This window comes from Ostrea edulis, chromosome 3, assembly GCF_947568905.1.
Source record: "Ostrea edulis chromosome 3, xbOstEdul1.1, whole genome shotgun sequence".
Lineage (NCBI taxonomy): Eukaryota > Metazoa > Mollusca > Bivalvia > Ostreida > Ostreidae > Ostrea > Ostrea edulis.
The window spans coordinates 11,051,423-11,073,232 of NC_079166.1; the positions used below are offsets into that span (position 1 = coordinate 11,051,423).

The window sequence follows — 21,810 nt, forward strand, 5'->3', positions numbered from 1 at the left end:
ATGGGATTTTGCTGCACTCTGTAATGTTTGAGTGGATGTCATGAGTGTGTGTCAAACAGAAATTTTAAGAGCATGGGATAAGGTGCTGCCATGTATTACTTCACTATCAAAGTTTAACCCAGTTGCCACCATGTTGAATTTATGCTGCAAAAAGGATTGGAAATTGCTCTGGTCAAAACACATTGTTTATTTGTCTACAGATGAAAGAGACATGAGGATTCTACCTCACAAACTAGAAAAAAAATAGTTATGGATCTTGTACATGTATAGTTTATTAATCACTATAGATTTCCAGCATCACAAGTCTGATTCCACTATATGCTTTCCATACTGTCAGGTTCATTAACCCCCTGTTTGAGCCACAGTATAATATTCCAAATACCTTGGCAATAAATAACATTATTTGACTAGTGTTTCATTTTTAGCGGAGTTGCGATGAAGTCGAACTCGGCTTATGATCTGATGAAGTGCCTTTGGGCGGGCAGGCGGGCACGCATCAACATTTCATTTCCGCACCATAGCTCTTGAGCAAATTATAGGATCTCATTCAAACTTAGATGGATTGTCACCCTCAGTAAGATGAGGAAGCCTATCGATTCTGGGGTCACTGGGTCAAAGGTCAAGGTCACTGGCTATAAATAGACTGAAATTTGGAGAAAATTTTGTTTTCCGCACCATAGCTCTTGAACGAATTATAGGATCTCAATCAAACTTAGATCGATTAAGTAAGACAAGAAGCCTATCGATTCCGGGGTCACAAGGTCAAAGTCACAGTGGCTATAAATAGACTGAAATTTGGAGAAAATTTTGTTTTCTGCACTATAATTTTTTAACAAATTATAGGATCTCAATTAAACTTAGATGGATTATCGCCCTTGATGAGACAAAGAAGCCTATTGACTTTGTGAAGGTCAAGGTCACAAAGGATTTAAGTCGGCTGAAATTTATGTACGCAAAATTTTGCTCCTTGCTTGATAATTCTTGAAAACTTTTCTGCCGGTTCCCTCTATGCCCATTCCTTGCGCACCTCGGCTTGTGCATTTCCGATGCCCGACAATTTGTAATTTTTTGCATTTCATTTATTTTGAGTTATTATACAATTATTTACCATTCCATTGATCCTTTATAGGACTGTAGTATACTCAGGTGACAGTTTAGCATATTGGACTACCTTTTCAAGTAATGAATCCTTAGAATTAGCTATAACTAGGATTAAACTTGAATGTATATATACAGGGGGAAAACTTCTTCATAACTGCAAGGCATTGATAACCATATTGATTTGAATGTTTGGGCCATAATATGTGGTCACATTTTTCATGAGAATATAAAGGGGTGAAATTCTAGAAAACAACAACACGACTTCAGTTACTAGAGGAGCGTTGTGGCCCATGGGCCTTCCATTATCCATGTTTGCTGTTGTAACGCTTTGAAACAACAACAGTTGATTTGTATCTAAAATAATGATAATATTCAGTCATTTATCCCCCTACCCTTCCAGTACTATCTTTTCTAACTGAATTTCCACAATGTTCAACTCCCACGAGTACTTTAAGTACTTTGATTAAAACTGTCAACAGATTTACACCCTCAATGACGGGTTTGGTTTCACCAGTGATATAAACAAGTGCTTTTCAGGATGCACTACTGCATGTCGATTTGTTTGTACTAACCATCTTGATCTTGTCAACTTTTCAAAGCAAAATGCACTGTGATTTGGTGTATGATATTCATGAATATTTAATAAAACATACCTAAAACACTTAGATAGACGATCTAATATTTTAGGGGGAAATATTTATGAAAATTGAAAATGTTATTTGCTAATATTTTTAAATCTACGTGATAAAATCTTTAAAAAAAAAACCCACGTCAATTAGAAAAAAGATGCATGCATATTTTAGAAGAATATATTTTAAAAAGAAATTGAAACAAAATTACCAAATTTCAAATATATCGCTACATTTTAGACTTAATAATAATGATAATAAAGCCTTTATTTATCCAGGATTACATATTTAGCGATAACGCTAGTTTTCAATATGGTCCTGCATATAACATACATACAGACAGATATTAGTAAAATAAACACAGATTAAAAGAAGTAGAATACATATAAACTTAATAAATAATTATGATTGTACGATAAATAGGAACAAAATGAAGCTTAAAAAGTATGGTGATAATCTCTAAGATAATTTCTCTTAAAACACACAACACTTATTGAGTTTCTTATATTTTCACTCAATGCATTCCACATTGTGCTCCCAGAAATGCTGAAAGATCTTCTAAAATATTCTGTCTTTGCCCTGGGTATTTACAATATATAAATTTGCATTAGAATTTCTAGTTTACCTCTGACTGACTTCTGATACATATTTAAAAACATTTAAATGATCTGGCATTAAACCATGTAAAACTTTATACACTAAAATGACTTTTCTATAGACAAAGTAATCTGATAGAGGCGGACATATCTCATGTTTTCAAAGTATACAATATTACATGCATTTTGTCTTCTTTATGCTTATAGTAATTAATTCTAATAGTTCGTTCGCCGAAATTTTGCGATAATTAACCACAATACAGACTTAAATCTAAGCCCCGATTTCAAAAAGTCAAGTTAATTAGGTAGGTAGTCACGTGGTACAGTGACGTCACATGCGCCCTTCGGATTGTGAAAGTACTGCGAGATATTATTAAAAACTCAACTTTTAGGGGCCTAATTAATTTACCATGGGCAACATTTAAATCGATGTTGATAAATTGTCCGAGTTTTATATGTGTTCGCCACCAGTGCACACATATAACGATGTAAATACCCAAATATAGCGAGTAAAGCGTGTATGAAATCGGCAAAATTGTGAGTAAATAATGTTTATATGGGTCGCTGTCTATAAACTGTTTGGGGATGTTATTCCTTTATACATCTGTAATTGGCGCTGTTTTTCTAAAATAAACAGTGCAATCATTATTTATTTTTGGATTAGACAAATTATGATACGTTAAATTGTTGACAACTAGGCCCTATGCCAAGATGTTGTCACGCGTGCATTTCGGAAAGAAAGAAAAAGACAACACACACACACAAATCAATAAAAATATTAAAATTTAAAGTGGTAATCACATTATTTTATTTTGATAAATCAATCTTATTACTATTTTTGAATTGTGATCTGCACGTCTTTAGGAAGTACGAAGTGGGAGCACGGCGCTATAGCCTACTGACGCGACGCACTCAAGATTTCAATAAAGAAATAATTTTATAATTCAATTTAAAGTTAGGAAATACAACATTCTATTATATTTGTATAATTAAAAGTTCAATTATTTTGTATCTTTATTTTTTGTTGTTGTAAATCTACCATTTGGTAGAAGTTACATTGTATCCTCGATATATGTTGTTACAAGGTGAAGGTCAGTTGATCCGAGTGTGTATTGAATTTGAAGAGCAAAACAGAATGTATGCTATAGGCCTACCAGTGCTTATAGCTTCGATATATCCATTTTCTCGTAGTTTATCAGGGTCTCTGTCCAAGCGATGTTTGAAAAAGTGACTGGGTGTGTTTTTTTAAGGTAAAGTTCTTACTCCAACAAAAAAATTATCCACGTCTTTTTTCTCGTACCTTCCTTCGAAAAATTGAAAAATACTCAGTCTAAATCCTTTCTACCGACAACTAGTACACCCGAGCACGGCACAAAACATCTTAATGCATTATTATTTACAAGCCGTTAACGTGACAATTGGTTTTTTGTCGATTAAATCTAATCTGTTTATGAAATGACTAATAGATGTTTTCAAACCCGAGGGCGCATATGACGTCACACAAAATGGCGCCTAAACTAGCGAAAGAAAATATGCATATCGCAAGATTTGAATTTCATCGCTTTCAAACTCGAAAACTACGCAAAATATTTCATTTAAAACACATTTAAAGTAGTTTTAGGCATAAAAAGAGTTAATTTTGCTGAAAAAATGAAAAAGTTTAGAAACATGCGTTGTGTCCTTTAAGTTCTGTAAACATGATATTAGATGGTGTTTCAAAATTTCTGATGTTAAGAATTACCCGTGCAGCTCGTTTTGCAATACAAAAAGCTTATTCACATTTTCAGCATTTCTTGGATTGCTCCATATAGTACAACAATATGTAAAATGTGGAAAAATCATAATATTAAAAATCTTTAGCAGCGCATCGTTTGACATAAAATATCTTATTCTTCTTGAAATGCCAATTCTCTTGGAAATCTTGTTCATAAGTGATTCTATATGACTTTTCCAGGACAAAGTTTCATCAATAATAATACCAAGTAATTTTGACTCCTGAACACATTCTATGACATGGTTATTTATCACTAAATTTAATTTTCGATACTTTGATAATTTTTAATGCCGATCCAATAAGCATACATTGAGTTCTGGACAAGTTTAAGCTTAATTTATTTTCCTTAATCCACATTATACTGTGCTGAAGATCTTCACACATCTTTGACTCAATGTTTTCCACTGACTTATCTGTTACATCTTGTGAAGTATCATCTGCATACATATTTACATGAGAATGTTTCAGTGCTTGTGGATAGTCATTAATATACAGGATAAAAAACAATGGGCCTAAAATAGAGCCTTGTGGAACTCCAATGGTTACATTTTTTTTCATCCGATAAATTGCCTTTCCAAATAACTCTCTGTGTACGATTTGTTAGATATGATTTAAACCATTCAAAAGTATCATTGCATATGACAAATGACTTGAGTTTGTGTAATAAAACCTTGTGATTGACAGTGTCAAACGCTTTCCGTAAGTCTATAAAAAGTACACCAGTAAGTTTACCTTCATCAATATTTTTAAGCCATCTATCTACTAGAGAAATAAGAGTACTTTCACATGAGTATTTTGGCCTAAAACCAGACTGACAATCTGTAATTAGAGAATTTACTGACAAATACTTATAAAATGAATTAAAAACATGCCTTTCTAAAATTTTGCTAACACAGGGTAAAATGGATACAGGCCGATAATTATTAACTAAACATTCATCCCCTGATTTAAAAAGTGGTACAACATGTGCCTTTTTCCAGTCATCTGCACAAGTACATGAAGATATAGAATAGCTGAAAATATATGCAAGAATATCGCATAGACTGTTTGATGAAAGTTTTAGAAGTTTGACAGAGATATCATCCAAACCTGTTGCCTTTGATGCAGACATACATTTTATCTCATTTTCAATAAATTCTGCAGTTATACCTGGTATTGTATAAGAATTTTTAGGTATTTGTTCTTCAACAGTAGGTAAAGTGTCATCAAAATGTTTTCCTAGCTCATGACCAATGTTACAAAAGTAATTATGAAAACATCCGGCAATATCCTTTGTATCTTTAAAAACTACATTATTGTCCTTAAGAAATGTACAGTTTGTATTCATTTAATTTTCTTAGATGGTAAGAATTGCCTAAGTTTGTCCCACATGTCCTTGGGCTTGTTTTCTGCCTGGGGAAATTGCCTCCTCAACAAATGCATGTTTTTCCTCTCTGATCTTTTTGTCACCCTGTTTCCTGATGCTCTGTATAGGTTCCATGCATGACCATCATTACTCTGTGTCGCCTTTTTAAAGAGGTGTTCACGACAGTGCATTCCTGTAAGTATGTCATCGTTTATCCATTCTTCTGAACGTGGGTTAATTCTTCTGAACGTGAGTTAATTCTTCTGAACGTGAGTTAATTCTTCTGAACGTGAGTTAATTCTTCTTTCTTTTAGAGGAATGTGTTTATCTACCACTTCAAAAAATTTAGAATAAATTAAGAATTGCCACATAGTATCAATATCCACCATTTCATATATGGGACTCCATTCAATAGTGTTTAGTTCTTCTCGAAAACTGCTCTCATTTAAGTTTTTAAAATTTCTATATTTGATGTTTGCACCAGCTCTAATTTACAGCGTAAATCAAGTTGTGGTCACTTAATCCTATTGGGAACACTCCTGATGAAGAAAACTTATCCGGACTATTCACATAAATATGATCAATTAAAGTACTGGAGTCTTTAGTCTCACGTGTAGGTTTTTTTTATCAGTTGCTGAAATCCAATGTTTTTCATGATAGTCTTTAAACGCTTTGTCTTGTACTCATCCACATTGAAATCGCCCATAGAATACCTTTGTGTTCCGCTATTAGTTGTTCAATCCGCCCTCAAACTTCTCAAACCAATCTACTGTGGAATCTGGAGGTCGATAAGATACAGCACCGGATGTTTTAGTCGACTGCCAAATAGAAATCACAAATTCAAGCATTTCCAAATCATCCATGATTTTTATGTTTGTAAAGGTAAATTTTTCTTTAATGTAGACTAATATTCCACCCCCATTCCCGTTTTTATCTCTCCTTAGAAAAATCGCAATATTTCTGAATTCTGAATTTCTTTTTAAAATACATTTCTCCGACCTATCTTTTGTCTGGTCTAACTGAAATGTTTTTTGAAGATTTCATCCGTAGAGATTTTTTTAAAAAAAACATTAACAAATGGCGTTTTCATATTTTATGGATATTTTCTTATTTCAAAAATTGGGAAGTCTATCTGAGCCATTTCTAAGGCATGTTTTAATAGATGTTCGTATTTGCAAAAAACACTCTTTTTCATTCCGGGAAAAACTCACAAAAACTTCATATAAAATAATTGAGAGCTTGTATTACTCTTTTGATAGTGAAATCATACTTCATAAGTGTTTTAATGAACATTTTGGTGTAATGAGCTACCTTAAATACTTTTTCCGGAAAATATATTTCAGTCCTGTTATCTGAATAGATTTTGTCCGTTACCGAGCGTGGATGTGTTTCCAGTTCTCGCACGGGATCCTCAACCCTGATTATTAGCCTCTGGTAACTAAAATAAGTTTGTAAGCTAGTAACAAAATTTTCTTTTGATGTTTTCTGGAGTATAAAATAAGTTTGTAAGCTAGTAACAAATTTTCTTTTAATGTTTTCTGGAGTATTAGACCTGTCATGTTGGGATTGCAGGTTCCACAGTCGACTCCGACCATTACAACAATGGTGCTGTGACAGTTGTTTTGAAGCTTTGGTTCAAGCAAACGTGTATTTGGGGTCTAATCAGAGATTTTTTTTAGGGCATGTAGGGGGGGGGGGCAAAATAAGGCCCCATTCCCATTGCTAAAAAGCAGGTATTTTTCCCAATTTCTGCTTTGAAATTCTCAAACAATGAAAACAAATCAAGCAGAGTAGCCTAATTGTTCATAAATCTTCTTCACAAGCCCACAGATTATAATTTTTGCTTCAAAATTGTTAAGTAAACCTAATTTTCTGGCATCTGCTTATTTGAATGAGGTAAACTTTCAACAAATTGAAAGTCAAAAGGAGTCCAATTATACCTTAATGCACTCTGGATTGGTGTTTCCCTACTTCTTTGTATAAAACATTTTTCCCAATTTCAAGCAAATATCGATATTTTTCACAGTTGGAAAGGCCCAAGCCCTTGAAATCAAGACCTTAAAAAAAAACCTGGTCTTGTTCCTCAAAAGGAAGGCCGTTTTAGTAAACATAGAGTTTAGACACTGAAATATGAAACATTTCTAACAAAACTGAAAGGAACTTTAAAAAATAAGTCTCAAAAAGTATGTATATATGTATTAAATAAACGAGCCTGTATCTACAAAATTTTGTCCAATAAAAGCTATTCAGGTCATATGTGTTTTGGTGGATCAGAAGAATATAAATCCTGTACCTGGACAACTAGACTGAAATATGCAATTTGTTTTAACACATTCCAAATATTGAGTGATACATTTATTACAATGACAGTGATTTATTTGCACAATCACAATTATTGGCAAAGGCACATATTATAGATTATATCATAGAAACAATAATATTCAAAATACAATCAGGGATTTGCATGCATGATTATGGCACCAGACAAAATCATAATATGATAAATTACACTGCATATATGGTGTACATGAGATAAAGCAACCTTTTGATTTAATTTGAAGATGTTTAATTGTATAAATATACCAAGGGATTGGTTACAAGTTCTAGCAACTTAGAAAAACCTCTCCCTTTTAAAGGGACTGATTCACAAGTTTTCCCAAAATTTTGTTATTCACTTTTATTGATCAAAATATATTGTCTAATGTATTTAAAAAAGGTTTTACAAGAAATGAAGGTTATACGTAATAGCAGAAGCTCGATCATTATAGAGAGTTTATTATTTGTTTTGTAAACAAAGATTGAGGTATGTTATAACTATTGTTTATATTACTTTATAAAGTTTTGAAAATGTACCATGTTTATTGACCTAAGTTAATGATATACATCACACATTTCAAGTATTCTTTTAATTAGGTAAAATGTGCCATTCAAAAGTAAAATTTGCGTCCATTTGCAAAATTAGGATGCTTTGAATTACAAAATTAACATTTCACTAGTTTGTTTGTAAACATAAACAAAGCTCGAATCTTTTGTACAAATAACGAGTTAAAGGGAGTGCTGCACGATTTTTTAAAAGATATATTTTTTTATGTTAAACATTAAAAATATAACTCATTTAATGTTCACAGCCAAAGTTTTGACCTTCTGATTGCAAGAATAAAAGCAAGGCTAACATAATGTTAGCCTTAAATCTGTGTTATGTAAACAAAGACTCAATTCTTTTTATGTATACAAACAAACCAGTAAAATTTAATTTTGTATTAAGAAATGAATCTTATAATTCTTTGTTTGATGCAATTGCAAACAAAAAATTGGACAGAAAACTTTTTCATCCAGTTTCCGTCCAATGTTTCGTTTGATACATGCATCAAATAAATAATTATAAGTTTAATTATTTCTTATCATTTAATTATGTTTTTAGAATAAATAAAACAAATAGTTTCTCTCATCAAAAAGCTTGAATTAACGTTTTTGAAATGGCGCGTAGCAATATACTCATGTACGTAACAATGAAAACAACAACAAAACTGGGTGCGCATTCAGGTCAGGTACAGTTACTCAATACTGTGCAGAATTAAATGAATTATACACCAAATTAAAGGTGCAATGGTTAAAAGCTGAATTATATATAAAAGAAGAGAACAAGTGATGACTGGATGTATGTTGCATTGTGTTCGAGGAGACGTTGAGCACTGGTTGTGTTGTAGGAACGATGGAATACGACTTGGCTCCATTTCAATATCAAGTAAACAGCTCAACACCTCTTCATCTAAATTGCCCTCATTGACTGAACCCCGTATAATGCAGTTCAATTTCATTAATATCTCCTAGATCAAAAGTCGCTGCTCGCCCCGTCATGTTATCGATCTCGTAAAGAAGAGGATACATACCGGGAACTCGTGTTTACAATCTGTCTACTTCTACCAGTCAGTGTCCTACATCATCACTAGGCCTATGTGTGTTGTTTTCTTTAAATTAATTTGTATTTTATTCATATCTTTGGTTGTGATTATATTTGGTAGCATCAAACACATCGTCGCAAACCACAGAATATTGTTTCATTCTATTTGTTGAATAGAATGAAACAATAATCCGTGGTTTGCGACGATGCATCAAATGAATACATTTCGTTTACAATGCCTGTGTGGAAAGTAGCGCTAAAATTAGAGCGTGGAAAACACATTCCAGAGAAAAGTAGTCCCTCGTGCTTAGTGCAGATGAACTCCAGAAAAAAAAAAATTTTATTAAGAAATTAAACGAGTTTTTCATCCAATCAGCATCATTGTTGTATAATGCATCTTAATTTTGCATACTCCATAGTCACAAATTTTAACTATTGATAGATGACACATTTTACCCGAAGAATGCTTGAAATGTGAAAGATATGATAAACTTAAATGGATATCCATTTCTTTTGAAAATTTCATAAACAATAACATACCACAATCTTTGTTTACAAAACAAATAATGAACTCTCTAAAATCAGTCCCTTTAAGGCTAAATTATTGCTCTTATCCGATGCATTCAGGAGGTCCTTTTGGTTGTCAACTATAAATGATTATATTTTTAATGTTTAACATCAAAAGTGAACAAACCTGTTTTTCAATAAAATTTGAATCAGCTCCCTTTAAAAGGAAACTGAACTTTTACACAAGTCTATACTTCTGCCAAAGATATATTGTTTTTCACTCACTACATTGCATGTTTACAACTGATTATGCTTGAGTATCCAGTTTGTATTATCGTACATTCTACAATTTCGATTTTAATTGATATTGTGATTAGGATGGAATATTCTAAACATAGAAGTCATTTTCTACAGTTCATTTAGTTACACAAAAAGATGAGTGGGACTTTTATTGGAGGGTGGGATTTTTATTGGATGGTGGGACTTTTATTGGATGGGGTGCCTTTCTGAGTTTTGCTAGCAATTCTCACTGTGTTGCATATGCTTCTTTCAAGATTGATACACTGTGTGAAAATGATGTGTTTTCTCTTCAGGCCTGGTGATACAGACTTACAACATGGCCTCAGGCAATTCCACTAAAGAGGTAAATCAATTGCAAGTACAGAGTTTATTTTGATTTAAATCTACACTTTAGATACATTATTTATATACATACATTCCTTCTATTTAATCATCCTGGAATAAACTCAATAGGGAACCATTAGATAATAACTATATAATCAAAGTCTTTTACATGGAAATTTGATTTGTCAGTAGATGTTGATAATTTTTGATGCTGTATTTATCGGTATGCATCACAGTACTTTGATTAAACTACAGTTGTATCTTTATACAACATGTACAGTCTGCAGTATTCAAATCATCAATACATGCCTGGAGTTTTAAAGAACACAAACAAACAGTATTCAGATATCTTAAACATTCAATACAATATGTGTTTGATTGTACCTTTTATTTCTTATGCTCCCCAAGATATTTTCAGGGAAGCATATAGTTGCTGCTGTGTCTGTTCATTTGTCCAAGTTTTTGGGACAGGGACGTTTGGACCAGGGTCATTTTGGAAAGGTCAAGGTCACTCAAAACATATCCTTATGTTGTATGTTGGGGCCAAAATAGGGGATCAAAGTTATACATGCGAACATTTAAAGAATTTTTTTTTTTAAATCTTCTCAAGAACCACTGGGCTAGAAGAATGGATAATAAAATGAAAGCTTCCTGATATAGAGTAGATTCAAAGTTCAGATCATGGCCCTTGGGGGTTCCTACAGTAGGGGATCAAAGTTTTACATGCAGATATTAAGAAAATCTTTTTCTTCAGAACCACAAGGTCAATTTCAATCAAACTTGATACAAATCTTCCTTAGATGAAAGGGATTCAAGTTTGTTCCAATAAAGGGCCATTCCCCCTTCAAAGGGGAGATAATCGCGAAAATAGAATGGGGTCATTTTCTCAAGGACCACTATGCCAAAAATGCTGAAATTTATATCAAAGCTTCCTGACCAAGTGGAGATTCAAGTTTGTAAAAATCATGACCCCTTGGGTTAAGTTGGGGCCACAATAGAGGATCAAAGTTTCACAAGCGATCCATTAGTTGTCCCAGTATTTTCTCAGAGAACTACAGATCTGCATCTAGCCCAGATTATAAAAGATGATCTAATGCTTGACTGTCATACATATATAAGATCTTGGTGAAGAACTCAAAACATCCACATACAATCAACCTTTGTACTATTTAAGTATGATCTTGGATATGGATTTACAATGTACTTGTTCAAATTCCTGGGTCAATATTGTATGCGGGCGTATCATGTACTGGTTTAGCAGTGCCCTATTTTTCACTCATATGGAGATGTTTCCATCGAATTGCGTTGATGTCTTCTTCAGCTTCACCATTTATTGTCACAATGCTTCCAAGATCTATGAAGGCTCCTGCACTTGACAGGTTTTTCCTAATTGCATCCATTTTGGATGCTTTGTGTTCAGTGACATTACTTCAGTTTTCTTCACATTTATCCTTAAGCCGATTTTACTGGCATTGGATTGTAACTTAATAGTAATTAAATAGGGTTTACATCCAGACTAAACTTACAAAGACAAATTATCAGGTTGAATGACTGTAATACCCTGGTATACATGTAATCCTCCCCCCCCCAAAAAAAAAATTGTATATAGGGGTATATATGTAAAACTTGATTATAACAATTTTTGTTATACAATCTTATAAAGTAGCAGAGACCGATTTTTGTTTAATGAACAAAATGACATTTCCAGGGTTTTCAGCTGGAGGAGAAGACGGGGGACCTGTTCACTTGTCCAGCCACTTCCTCACTTGCCCACTGTATTAGTCAGGACGTAAGGATGGGCAAAGGAATAGCTGTTCCGTTTAAGAAGAAATTTGGCGGTGTTGAAGAAATTAAAAAGCAAGGTTAGTCTTGTACTGTTCCACAATATATCATTACAAAAAAAGAATCTTTCTGAAGTTTCTGTATTATTTTTTTTTTCTAGAATTGAATTGGGTGATGTGTTATGAAATTATTGGTTTTAGATAGATGAACACTTAACAAGGCTCAAGTGAGCTTTTCTGATAAAAATTTGTCTGTTGTCTGTCATCTCTTTTCACATTTTCATCCCCGTCTCTTGAATCACAGGACCAATTTCAACCAAATTTGCCTCAAAGCAATCCTTGGGTGAAGGGATTTCAAGTTTGTTCAAATGAAGAGGCGTGCATTATTCCCAGGAGAGATCATGTGAATTTCAATTTTTGATATTTGTTATATATGTGGGGAAAATCTTCTCAAAACCAAGAAATTAATATGCAAGCATCCTCATGCAGTGTAGTTTCAAGTTGTAGATTTTGTTAATGGGGGCGCCACATTGGGGGTTCAAAGTTTGACATTGGTTATACATTGTATATTTGAAAATCTTTAAATTTTTTCTCAAGAACGGAATGCCAAATCAATATGTAAGCATCCAATATGTGGTGTATTTAGGTTTGTACATACATTATACCATGACCCCCAAGACCAAGTTGGTGTCACAATAGAAAATTCAAATTGTACCTTTGTTTGATATGAGAAAGATATTCCAAATTCTTCTCAAGAACCAGAAAGAACATTTAGTCTGTAACATTTGTTTACTTGTTTTATGACACTTTGAGAATTTTTCACTTATACTGAGACTACGTCACCAGCTGTAGGTGAAGTACCACAAATTTAGACTCTATGAATGACACTGAATGCCTTAGCAGTGAAGGTTTCTATATCGACCGATTGTTAGGCCGTTCTTGGCACCCTGATTTTAACTACAGATAACTCTGTTTACCTGATCAAAATATAGGGCTCACGGCGGGTGTGACCGGTCGACAGGGGATGCTTACTCCTCCTAGGTATCTGATCCCACCTCTGATGTATCCAGGAGTCGATTTTGGATTGCTTATAGGAGTTATGAGATTGATCACTGTTCGTTATCTTCACCTTTCGTTGTGCCAACACCTGCCGCGATCCGGGACATCAGTTTTTAATGTCTTGTCTGAAACACCTGCGACTTTCGTTTCTAAACACTGAGCGTATGGCGAAGGAGTATTCAGTAACTGTCAATTACGTCTTAGGTCTGATGTGGCAGGTCTTGTACGCATGACTCTTTAAAGTGAAAGCTCTGACCACTGATCCACCGCAATTTATCAAATCATAGTGCAAGTATCCTCAAGTAGTGTAACATCAGGTTCATACTGTGATAGCTGGGGCCAGGAAGGGGGGACAATAGGATTCAAAATTCATAAAATATAAAATGTTACATTTACAGCTGATACACAAACCCTTCATATAGCAATTAACAATTTTTTGTCCCATGCTTCTGGGTACTCAGGTGAGCAGTTTAGTCCATTGGCCTCATGTTTTAAGATACACTGTAAATAAGATGAAATTTGCGATCTTATGTTTTGAAATAAATAAGATGAATTTTAATATGAAAAAATGATTAATGTATTTGCATCATCGCCTCAAACTGTGTGTTGAATTCTTTAGTTTAATATATTATTCTATGAATTAAGATCTTACAGGTGTGTTATACATTTTAAAGTTATATCTTAGGGGTCAAGCCTGGTGGAGTAGCTGTCCTGAAGAGAGATGGACGATTTATATACTACCTTATCACTAAAGTGAAATACAGTGACAAACCAACATACGACTCTCTCAGAGCTAGCCTGGAGGCGATGAAGGACCACTGCTTAAAACATAACGTAAAAACTGTAGCTATGCCTAGAATTGGATGTGGCCTGGACTTACTCAAGTGGGAAGAGGTGTCAATAATTTTAGTAGAGACCTTTCATGATACGGATATTTGTATTACCGTCTACAGTTTGTGAATTCGAGTCGTGCAGAGTGAATAGAATACATATGGCTGGGTAATGCTTACATGAAATCATTTCAAATGGAAAGTGAATTTATGTCGATGATGTTGCATTGAATATTGATTTTTGTACATATGATCATTTATGAGACAATCTCTCTCTCTCTCTCCCTCTCTCTCTCTTGTTTTTTGATGTTATAGCATAAAGTATTGTATATTGACCTTGTTTACGGAGATGTTCCTTTTTTTTTTTCTTGGCGAAGATTAAGGCACATTATTAAGGTCAATAACATCCCTTTAACTTTCAATGTGATTTGTTCAACGATTTCATTGATATTTAAAGTGTTAATGAGTATATTCCAGCATTACTTCCATGCATCAAGATAGTGTGCCGGAAGCCTACAAAAAGCCCTACCTTTCATGGTTACTGTTTGTAGATCGGCAGGAATTCGGATCTGGTTCAAATCTTGATTACGTGACGGAATGTCACATGTCCTCTCTTGTGCCTAAGAGAAGTGAGGAAAGTTTAACACCAGAAACTATCTCCAGATAGATAAAAATAACACTAGTTTTTGGTCCTCCTCAGTCGACAATTTTATCGACTTTCATTTTCAAACTGTCATCGTCTGTGATTCTAATAATTTTGTGTTTAATGGAACTCACATGTAACTCAATGTCTTAAACTTCCCTAAATATATTGTACTTATCGTTTTTTTAATCGGGGAGGAGGTTAGAAATTTTGACTGGTGTTTCTGGGGATAGTGTGTTTCAATCCTTATTTGCTTTTCCTGGACAGTATGCATTTCTTTCATTTTTATCTTTTCTTTCATTCTTATCTTTTCTTTCATTCTTATCTTTTCTTTCATTCTTATGTTTTCTTTCACAATTAATGTATACTCTTACAAGTTGAAAGAACAACTTACAGATACATTTATTGTGTTCATTTTTCAGCTAATATTTTGTTCTTTTTATATGATGTAATCAATCATGCAAAAAAAGGTTGTTTGTTTTCGAGGGTTTTCTCTCTCTCTCTCTCTCTCTCTCTCTCTCTCTCTCTCTCTCTATTTCAAGCTTGATCCAACAAATTGATGTCATGAATATACATGTATTACGTAATTATAAATCATTCACATAATTGCATTGTTTATCAGAATATATGTACTACATGTACAAACATATATTCCTCACAACTCCATGGTGTTGATATAGAATATGATACACAGTGTAGGGGAACGTTGTACGTTGTACGAGTATAGTCTGCATGATATAGCCCACTGTTTGGTGGTTGCAATGACGGAAATAAATCAAAACGATTGCGTATCAGAAAAGAAAAGTTCACCGAAAGGACAAAATTCGCAGTCTGGGCGAGATTTGCAGTCGAGGACGAGATTTGCCGTGCTATTTACCCAATTTCCCCTACGCTGCCTATCTCTCACCAGAGGGCGTTTTACGCTACGCGACAACACCTCTGTCAACGTCTGAATGTCAAGATTCTTGGCAAAACTTATTTCTACCTATTGCATTATAAAGTATGATTTTGCAAGTTTTAGTGTTAAGCTTAAAATCTTACAGTAAGTTCACAAAAACAACGAATTCCATGATTGTTCTAGTATTATTGGATGAATGAATGAATGAATATTTATATAAAACCTTTTAATTCGCTCAGGTGTCTCATATTTACCAGCTTCTGTGTTTATGAAATTCAGACAAGTGTTTGATTTGCTTAGATATGATCATTACAGTTTGATATGCTAAGTTAGTTTTAGTACGTTTTGATATGATTTTTAGACGTTGACAGAGGTATTAGTGGAGCATAGCGGGAACGATAACTCTGGGTAGAGATTGCTACGCTGCATATATCGTAGCAAAAATTGGGTCAGGCATGCGCCAGACTATACATTCGACAAACTTCGACAGATTCCGGTACCCTACATCGAATCAGTCGAGGTGATCCGAGTGATTTGCAGTATAGGGAGAGATTTGCGTTGTAGCACGATATTTGCAGTATACATGTAGGACAAAAATTGCTGTGTAGAACGAGAATGCTATCTGATCCAGGTAAGAATGGGTCCTCTGTACCCCTTCCTTGTCGTAAGAGGTGACTAAATGGGTTGGTTCTTCGGATTAAACCTTAAAAAGCAAGGCCCCGTGTCACAGCAGATGTGGCACGATAAAGAGCTCAAAGGCTGTACTTGCCGAGCATAGGCCTAAATTTTGTAGTACAATTTCCTAAAAAGAATACGAAATTTAAAGTAGGGCAAACAGGGAAGAGGTGGGATCAGGTGTTTAGAAGGAGTAAGCATCCCCTGTTAACCAGTCACACCCATCGTGAGCCCTATATCTTGATCAGGTTAATGGAGTAATCCGTATAGTTAAAACTAGTATGCAAAGAACGGTCTAACAATGATATAAAACACGTCAAACAGCATTCAATTGATTGATTGTATATTATTAAAATTCCCTCTCAAGAATTCACTCCTATGGAGACGTCATCATTGCCATCTTTTTGAAAATCACTTGCATGAATATAAAACGCACCGTCTTAAAATGGTAAAACCACAGCATGTAATAAAGAGTCACCATCTTAACTTAAAAGAACCACAGCATATAATGAAAAAGCACATTACAAAAAAGCACCACCTTATCATGAAAGAACCACAGCATATAACGAAACGGAAACGCACCACCTTATCATGACACACACCCACTTAAGGCAGTAATGATGTTCCATAGATTGCTGTACATGTGTGTACCATACATGTAGAAGGCTTACACGACACATATCTCATTAAGGAGGTACTCTATATCCTGTCATGGCTGACTTCCTTTTTAAAACTTGGTAGAAAACATAGATACATGTATCAGCAATATTTATCTATCCATTTATTAAAAATTTGCCTAGCTCAGTAGGTTAGCATGTCGACTGCTGAGCTGGAGATCGCGTGTTCGAGTCCAGCAGGGGTTTTAATTTTTTCTCAGATTGCTTTCAACTAAAACTATATTTTTTGACTAAATAAAGTAAAATTTGAAAGTTTTCAATTTCCAAATATTATTGTACATATCCTCCACTTTTCATCCATATCAAATTTCTCTGGTGTAGCATACCTCCTTAAAGTCACCTTTCATGCGGATCCTTATCAAGTTTTTCGAATTCTATATCTTTAGGCCTATAGAATTTCACTGAAAATCTCTTGTCAAGATAATCGACAAAATATGTTTTCAACTTTCTGGGAGCTTTTGTTGGGTTAGATATTTGGAAAACGCAAGTTTAAGTATTGTCACCTTTGTACATGTACTTTGGGCAAGCACGATTTTTTTTTTTTTTATTTTTTTTTTTTACCAACATGGAGATTGCATATCTTGAGTGTATGGAGCGCCAAATTAACATAAACTCAATTAATTAAATATCTTCATTTATTTGAAGATACCATCAATTCATTTGATGCGCGCAACAATTTAATTAAAGATCTCTTCAAATAATTAATGATATCTTCAATTCTGAATTATATTGCGTGCATTAATTGAATTGATGATAGCATAATTCTTCAGCTGAATTGATGCGTGCTTTAATTGAATTAATGATCTCTTCCCATGAATTAATTATATCAACAATTGATGCGCGCTACAATTCAATTGAAGAGAACAATAATTGATATAATGCGCGTATTAAATCAATTGATGAGAACAATAATTGAATTAATTGATGCGAGCATTAATTCATTTGATGAGAGCAATAATTGATTTAATGCGCGCATTAATTCAATTATTTCTCTCTTCAATTGAATTAATGATATCTTTAATTCATTTAAAGAGAGCAATAATTCTTTTAGAGAGAGCAACTATATAATTAAAGATATCTTCAATTCAACATATCCACAATTTGAATTAATGATTTCTTTAATTGAATTGTTTCTCTCTTTAAAAGAATTGATGCGTGCATTAATTCCTTATACAAAATCATTGTAAATAATTAAAGATATCTTCAATTGAATTAAAGAGATCATCACATTATTTATACCAAGCTTTAAATTAATTATTGCGAGCGATATTTCTACAAAATTGATGCTCTCCTCAATTGAATTAAAGAGAGCAATAATTGAATTAATGCGCGCATCAAATTTATCATTGCTCTCATTAATTCAATTGGTGCTCTCATCAATTGAATTGAAGAGAGCAATAATTGAATTAATGCGCGCATTAAATCAGTTATTGCTCTCATTAATTCAATTGATGCGCGCATTCATTCAATTGATGAGAGCAATAATTCATTTAATGCGCGCATTAATTCAATTAAAGAGAGCAATAATTGAATTGATGATATCTTCAAATAATATATATATATATATATATATATATATATATATATATATGTGTGTGTGTGTGTGTGTGTGTGTGTGTGTGTGTGAATTTAACTATTTGCAATCAATACATGAATATCACATCCTCCTATGGGCCGTAAAATGGTTGTTCAAAATATTGCCAAAAACCGCGTTTATAAACCCAACTCAATCAATCAATCATGAATATCACTACGCATGTACAAATATCAATTTGCATGTCTTAGACTAGTGCACGGGGTTAGGGCGCTTGTTTCGCAAACTATGAGATCCCGGGTTGGATCCTTGGCGCCGTGATAACCTAATATGTTTATATAGGCAGTGACTGTTCCTTCCCAAAGGGCCCTATATTAGAAGTGAACGCCATACACGGATCTGAAAAAGGAATGGTAATTTATAAGAAGCAGGACAAATCCAGAAGTTGGTTTATTTACTCCAAAAAGTCTCAGAAAAATACTCACTACCCTCCATTTATGATCTTCTGGCGATGGAAATGAACAAAAGAAACCTAGGAACAGAATTTAAGAAATGTGTGAATAACTACTGGATCCAGGAAATACAAAACGCAACCCGTGAGAAAACAACTTTGCGGTTTTTTTTAAAATATCAACCCTTTTAAGGTATTCAATGTATAATGACCATATCTCATATATAATAAATGGATGGTGGAATATTTGTATAATCATGGTATCATTTTGAAGGGTTCATCAAATAAAAATAATCCACCATAGGAGTTTTCAGAATTTTGTTTACTGCTTGATTTATTTCACCTAGAATTTAACATTGAAGTATATGGGGAAAGCATGTTTTATTACAATATTTTAAAACAAATTATATTTTTATAATTGTCTCTTGGTAGAAAGTTACACACACTTTCTTTTTATGAAAATATGAAATAAGATTAATCATTGACCACGCACATTTTTAGCAAATTAGATTTTTCTTATTTTTACAAAGGGCAGATAACTCTTCCAAAAAGTCTTAAGCGTGAAAAGGTCAGTTTCTAATGATTTTCCAGTCATGTGAATTTCATCTGCTTCACTTTCATCATTATTTAACAATAAACTTTTATGTTGATCTAAATCCTTCAAAATTGTTCGTTATCCTTTCATTATACATGGAATACCTTAAAGAAGGGAAATTTCACAACCTTGATACCCTCGCAATTAAAAAAAAAAAAAAAGCTGGAGTGGATTCAGTGGAAGCTGATGTGCGGAGTATACCCCCTCCAAACCAGCAAAGCTGAATTACCTAAATATTCAGTTAACCTCTACCCATTGTGAAAGAGCGAACCCAGAAGATATGGGTCCCTTCCTGCTTCGGTGTGAAAAACTATCTGAGGCTCGCCAGCCTTTTACTGAGAAAATAAAAACCATCTTATGTGAGAACATTCTTTCCTGCTGTCAGTTCCAGTGAGGATACCCTGTAACAAATCATATTGGAAGTAACACACGGTCCATCAGTTTCTATGATACTCCAAGATTGTGAAACTAAACTCAAGATTGAATCGTTATCCAGAGGTCTGACTGTTTTGCCCTACACAGTGCAAAGGTGATAGAATTATTTAAGTGAACCTTTACATCCCCTCTCTAATACCCTACGCTGATCACCCAGTTGCATAAAGTACGCTGTGGTGGGAGGAGCTGTGTCAGTAGGGGGCGCTACAGTAGTCGGATTGGTATATAACCACTGCACACTGACCGCCTGCGTTATGTCTATACACACAGACACTGCAACACTACCTCCCGACACCTATCCTAGACAGTACAGACATTTTGACCCAATATTTCATGTCATGGGGGTTTTCATCGTCGCAAACCACAGTTTTGAGTCCACTCACGCTCCCTCGTGATGATGGAGATAATCAAATAGAAGAGCACTCGTCAGTAACCAACGATGGGTGGTTTTTTTTGGGGGGGGGGGGGGGGGGCACTCCTACTTTATCTTTGAGTACACAGATCTTCACCTCTCCCCTATCACTGCATGCAACTTTTTTTTATCAGTTTCGTTTTGCCCCCTCCCCCTCCTCGGTATATACAGGCCCATGTAATTGTGTTTTCAATATCTCCTCGGAATCTTTAACCCAGTTACAGTGTATTGATTTTATAATATAAGGTCTTAAAAACATGGTGCCCTTGGCTCTTTTTACTTACCATGGACTATTTTACAGTACACTATAGAGATCTAGGTTATTCATAAATATTTTAGCGGTCAGCTGGGTTCGATCGCCGGTGGCCAGATAGCTCAGTTGGTAGAGCAACTGACTAGAATTCAGGGGGCCCGGGTTCGAATCCCGGTCTGGTCCGTTGCATTTTCTCCCTTCCTGTTACATTATGATGTGGAGGAAAGCAAACCAAAGATTCTGTTTACATATGTCTCGCATCCTAAAAAGTGTGATGACCTAGATATATTTTATTTCAAAAATAAAATATACTTTCTATATACTCGATCAAGTTATAGAGGGCGAAGCCCTCTCACGGCCGGAAGGGCCGTGAGAGCTGAGCTCTCCCTATAGGTAACACGTATATACATGTTTAAAAGGGAAATATAGGAAAATAATGAAAAATTAAACCATAACCTATGGAACTTGAAAAGTTTGGTATCAATGGCGTCGATTCGAATATTAGCGTGTGGACATGTATTCCTCCATTTTGAATCTCGTCTACCCTAGTTCACGTCGTTCTGAGATGTTACATAAAATCAGTAAAAGCATGTAAATCTTATTTTCTTAATCACATATAATCACTCCACGATTAACGCCATGTTTTTTGTTGTGGTTCAAACGCTATGCTAAATAACGACGCTGATTATGACGTCACAATGTACTGTTTACATCAATTGCGTTATATTTCCCGCGTTCAATATATAGACGGATCAAATGTCCAAAATTAGGATGCTTTGATACAGTTCCGTCCTAGTACTAACTTCGGGTTGTTTTTGTCCTGTTTTGGCTATAGATACTAATGCCAAAACTTTTTTGCTTCGCCCTCAAACACGGTCACGCCGTAAAACATATTATAATGCGATTTAATATTTTAAAACCTTTCATTTTTCTTTAGTATTTGTGGATATACATTTCTAATGTTTTGCCTTTGAATTCTTTTTTAAAATTATTATGATAGCCATTTCTTCATGAGTGCGTTGGCCCGTTGCAGTTATGAACAATGCGCATATCTTGTGTGCGCGATAAATTAAATTTCGCGGGAAAATTA

General features: G+C 34.2%; 1 protein-coding gene and 1 non-coding gene across 3 annotated transcripts; both read left to right on the forward strand.

Annotated features, from left to right (window-relative positions):
* The first annotated feature begins 6,802 nt into the window (after positions 1-6,802).
* Positions 6,803-15,396, forward strand: LOC125677151 (ADP-ribose glycohydrolase OARD1-like). 2 transcript variants are annotated; one of them, XM_048915120.2, is made up of 4 exons: positions 6,803-6,879; positions 10,447-10,496; positions 12,186-12,339; positions 14,003-15,396. In XM_048915120.2, the coding sequence occupies exons 2-4, from the start codon at positions 10,470-10,472 to the stop codon at positions 14,275-14,277; spliced, it is 456 nt and encodes a 151-aa protein (XP_048771077.1). In that variant the 5' UTR covers positions 6,803-6,879; positions 10,447-10,469; the 3' UTR covers positions 14,278-15,396. The 2 variants fall into 2 exon arrangements, with proteins under 2 accessions (XP_048771077.1, XP_048771078.1); XM_048915121.2 differs by lacking the exon at positions 6,803-6,879 and adding an exon at positions 9,303-9,401.
* Positions 15,397-20,831: 5,435 nt separating this feature from the next.
* On the forward strand, positions 20,832-20,903 carry Trnas-aga (transfer RNA serine (anticodon AGA)). Its single transcript has one exon. It is a non-coding gene; the product is annotated as a tRNA-Ser (tRNA).
* The last annotated feature ends 907 nt before the right edge of the window (positions 20,904-21,810 follow it).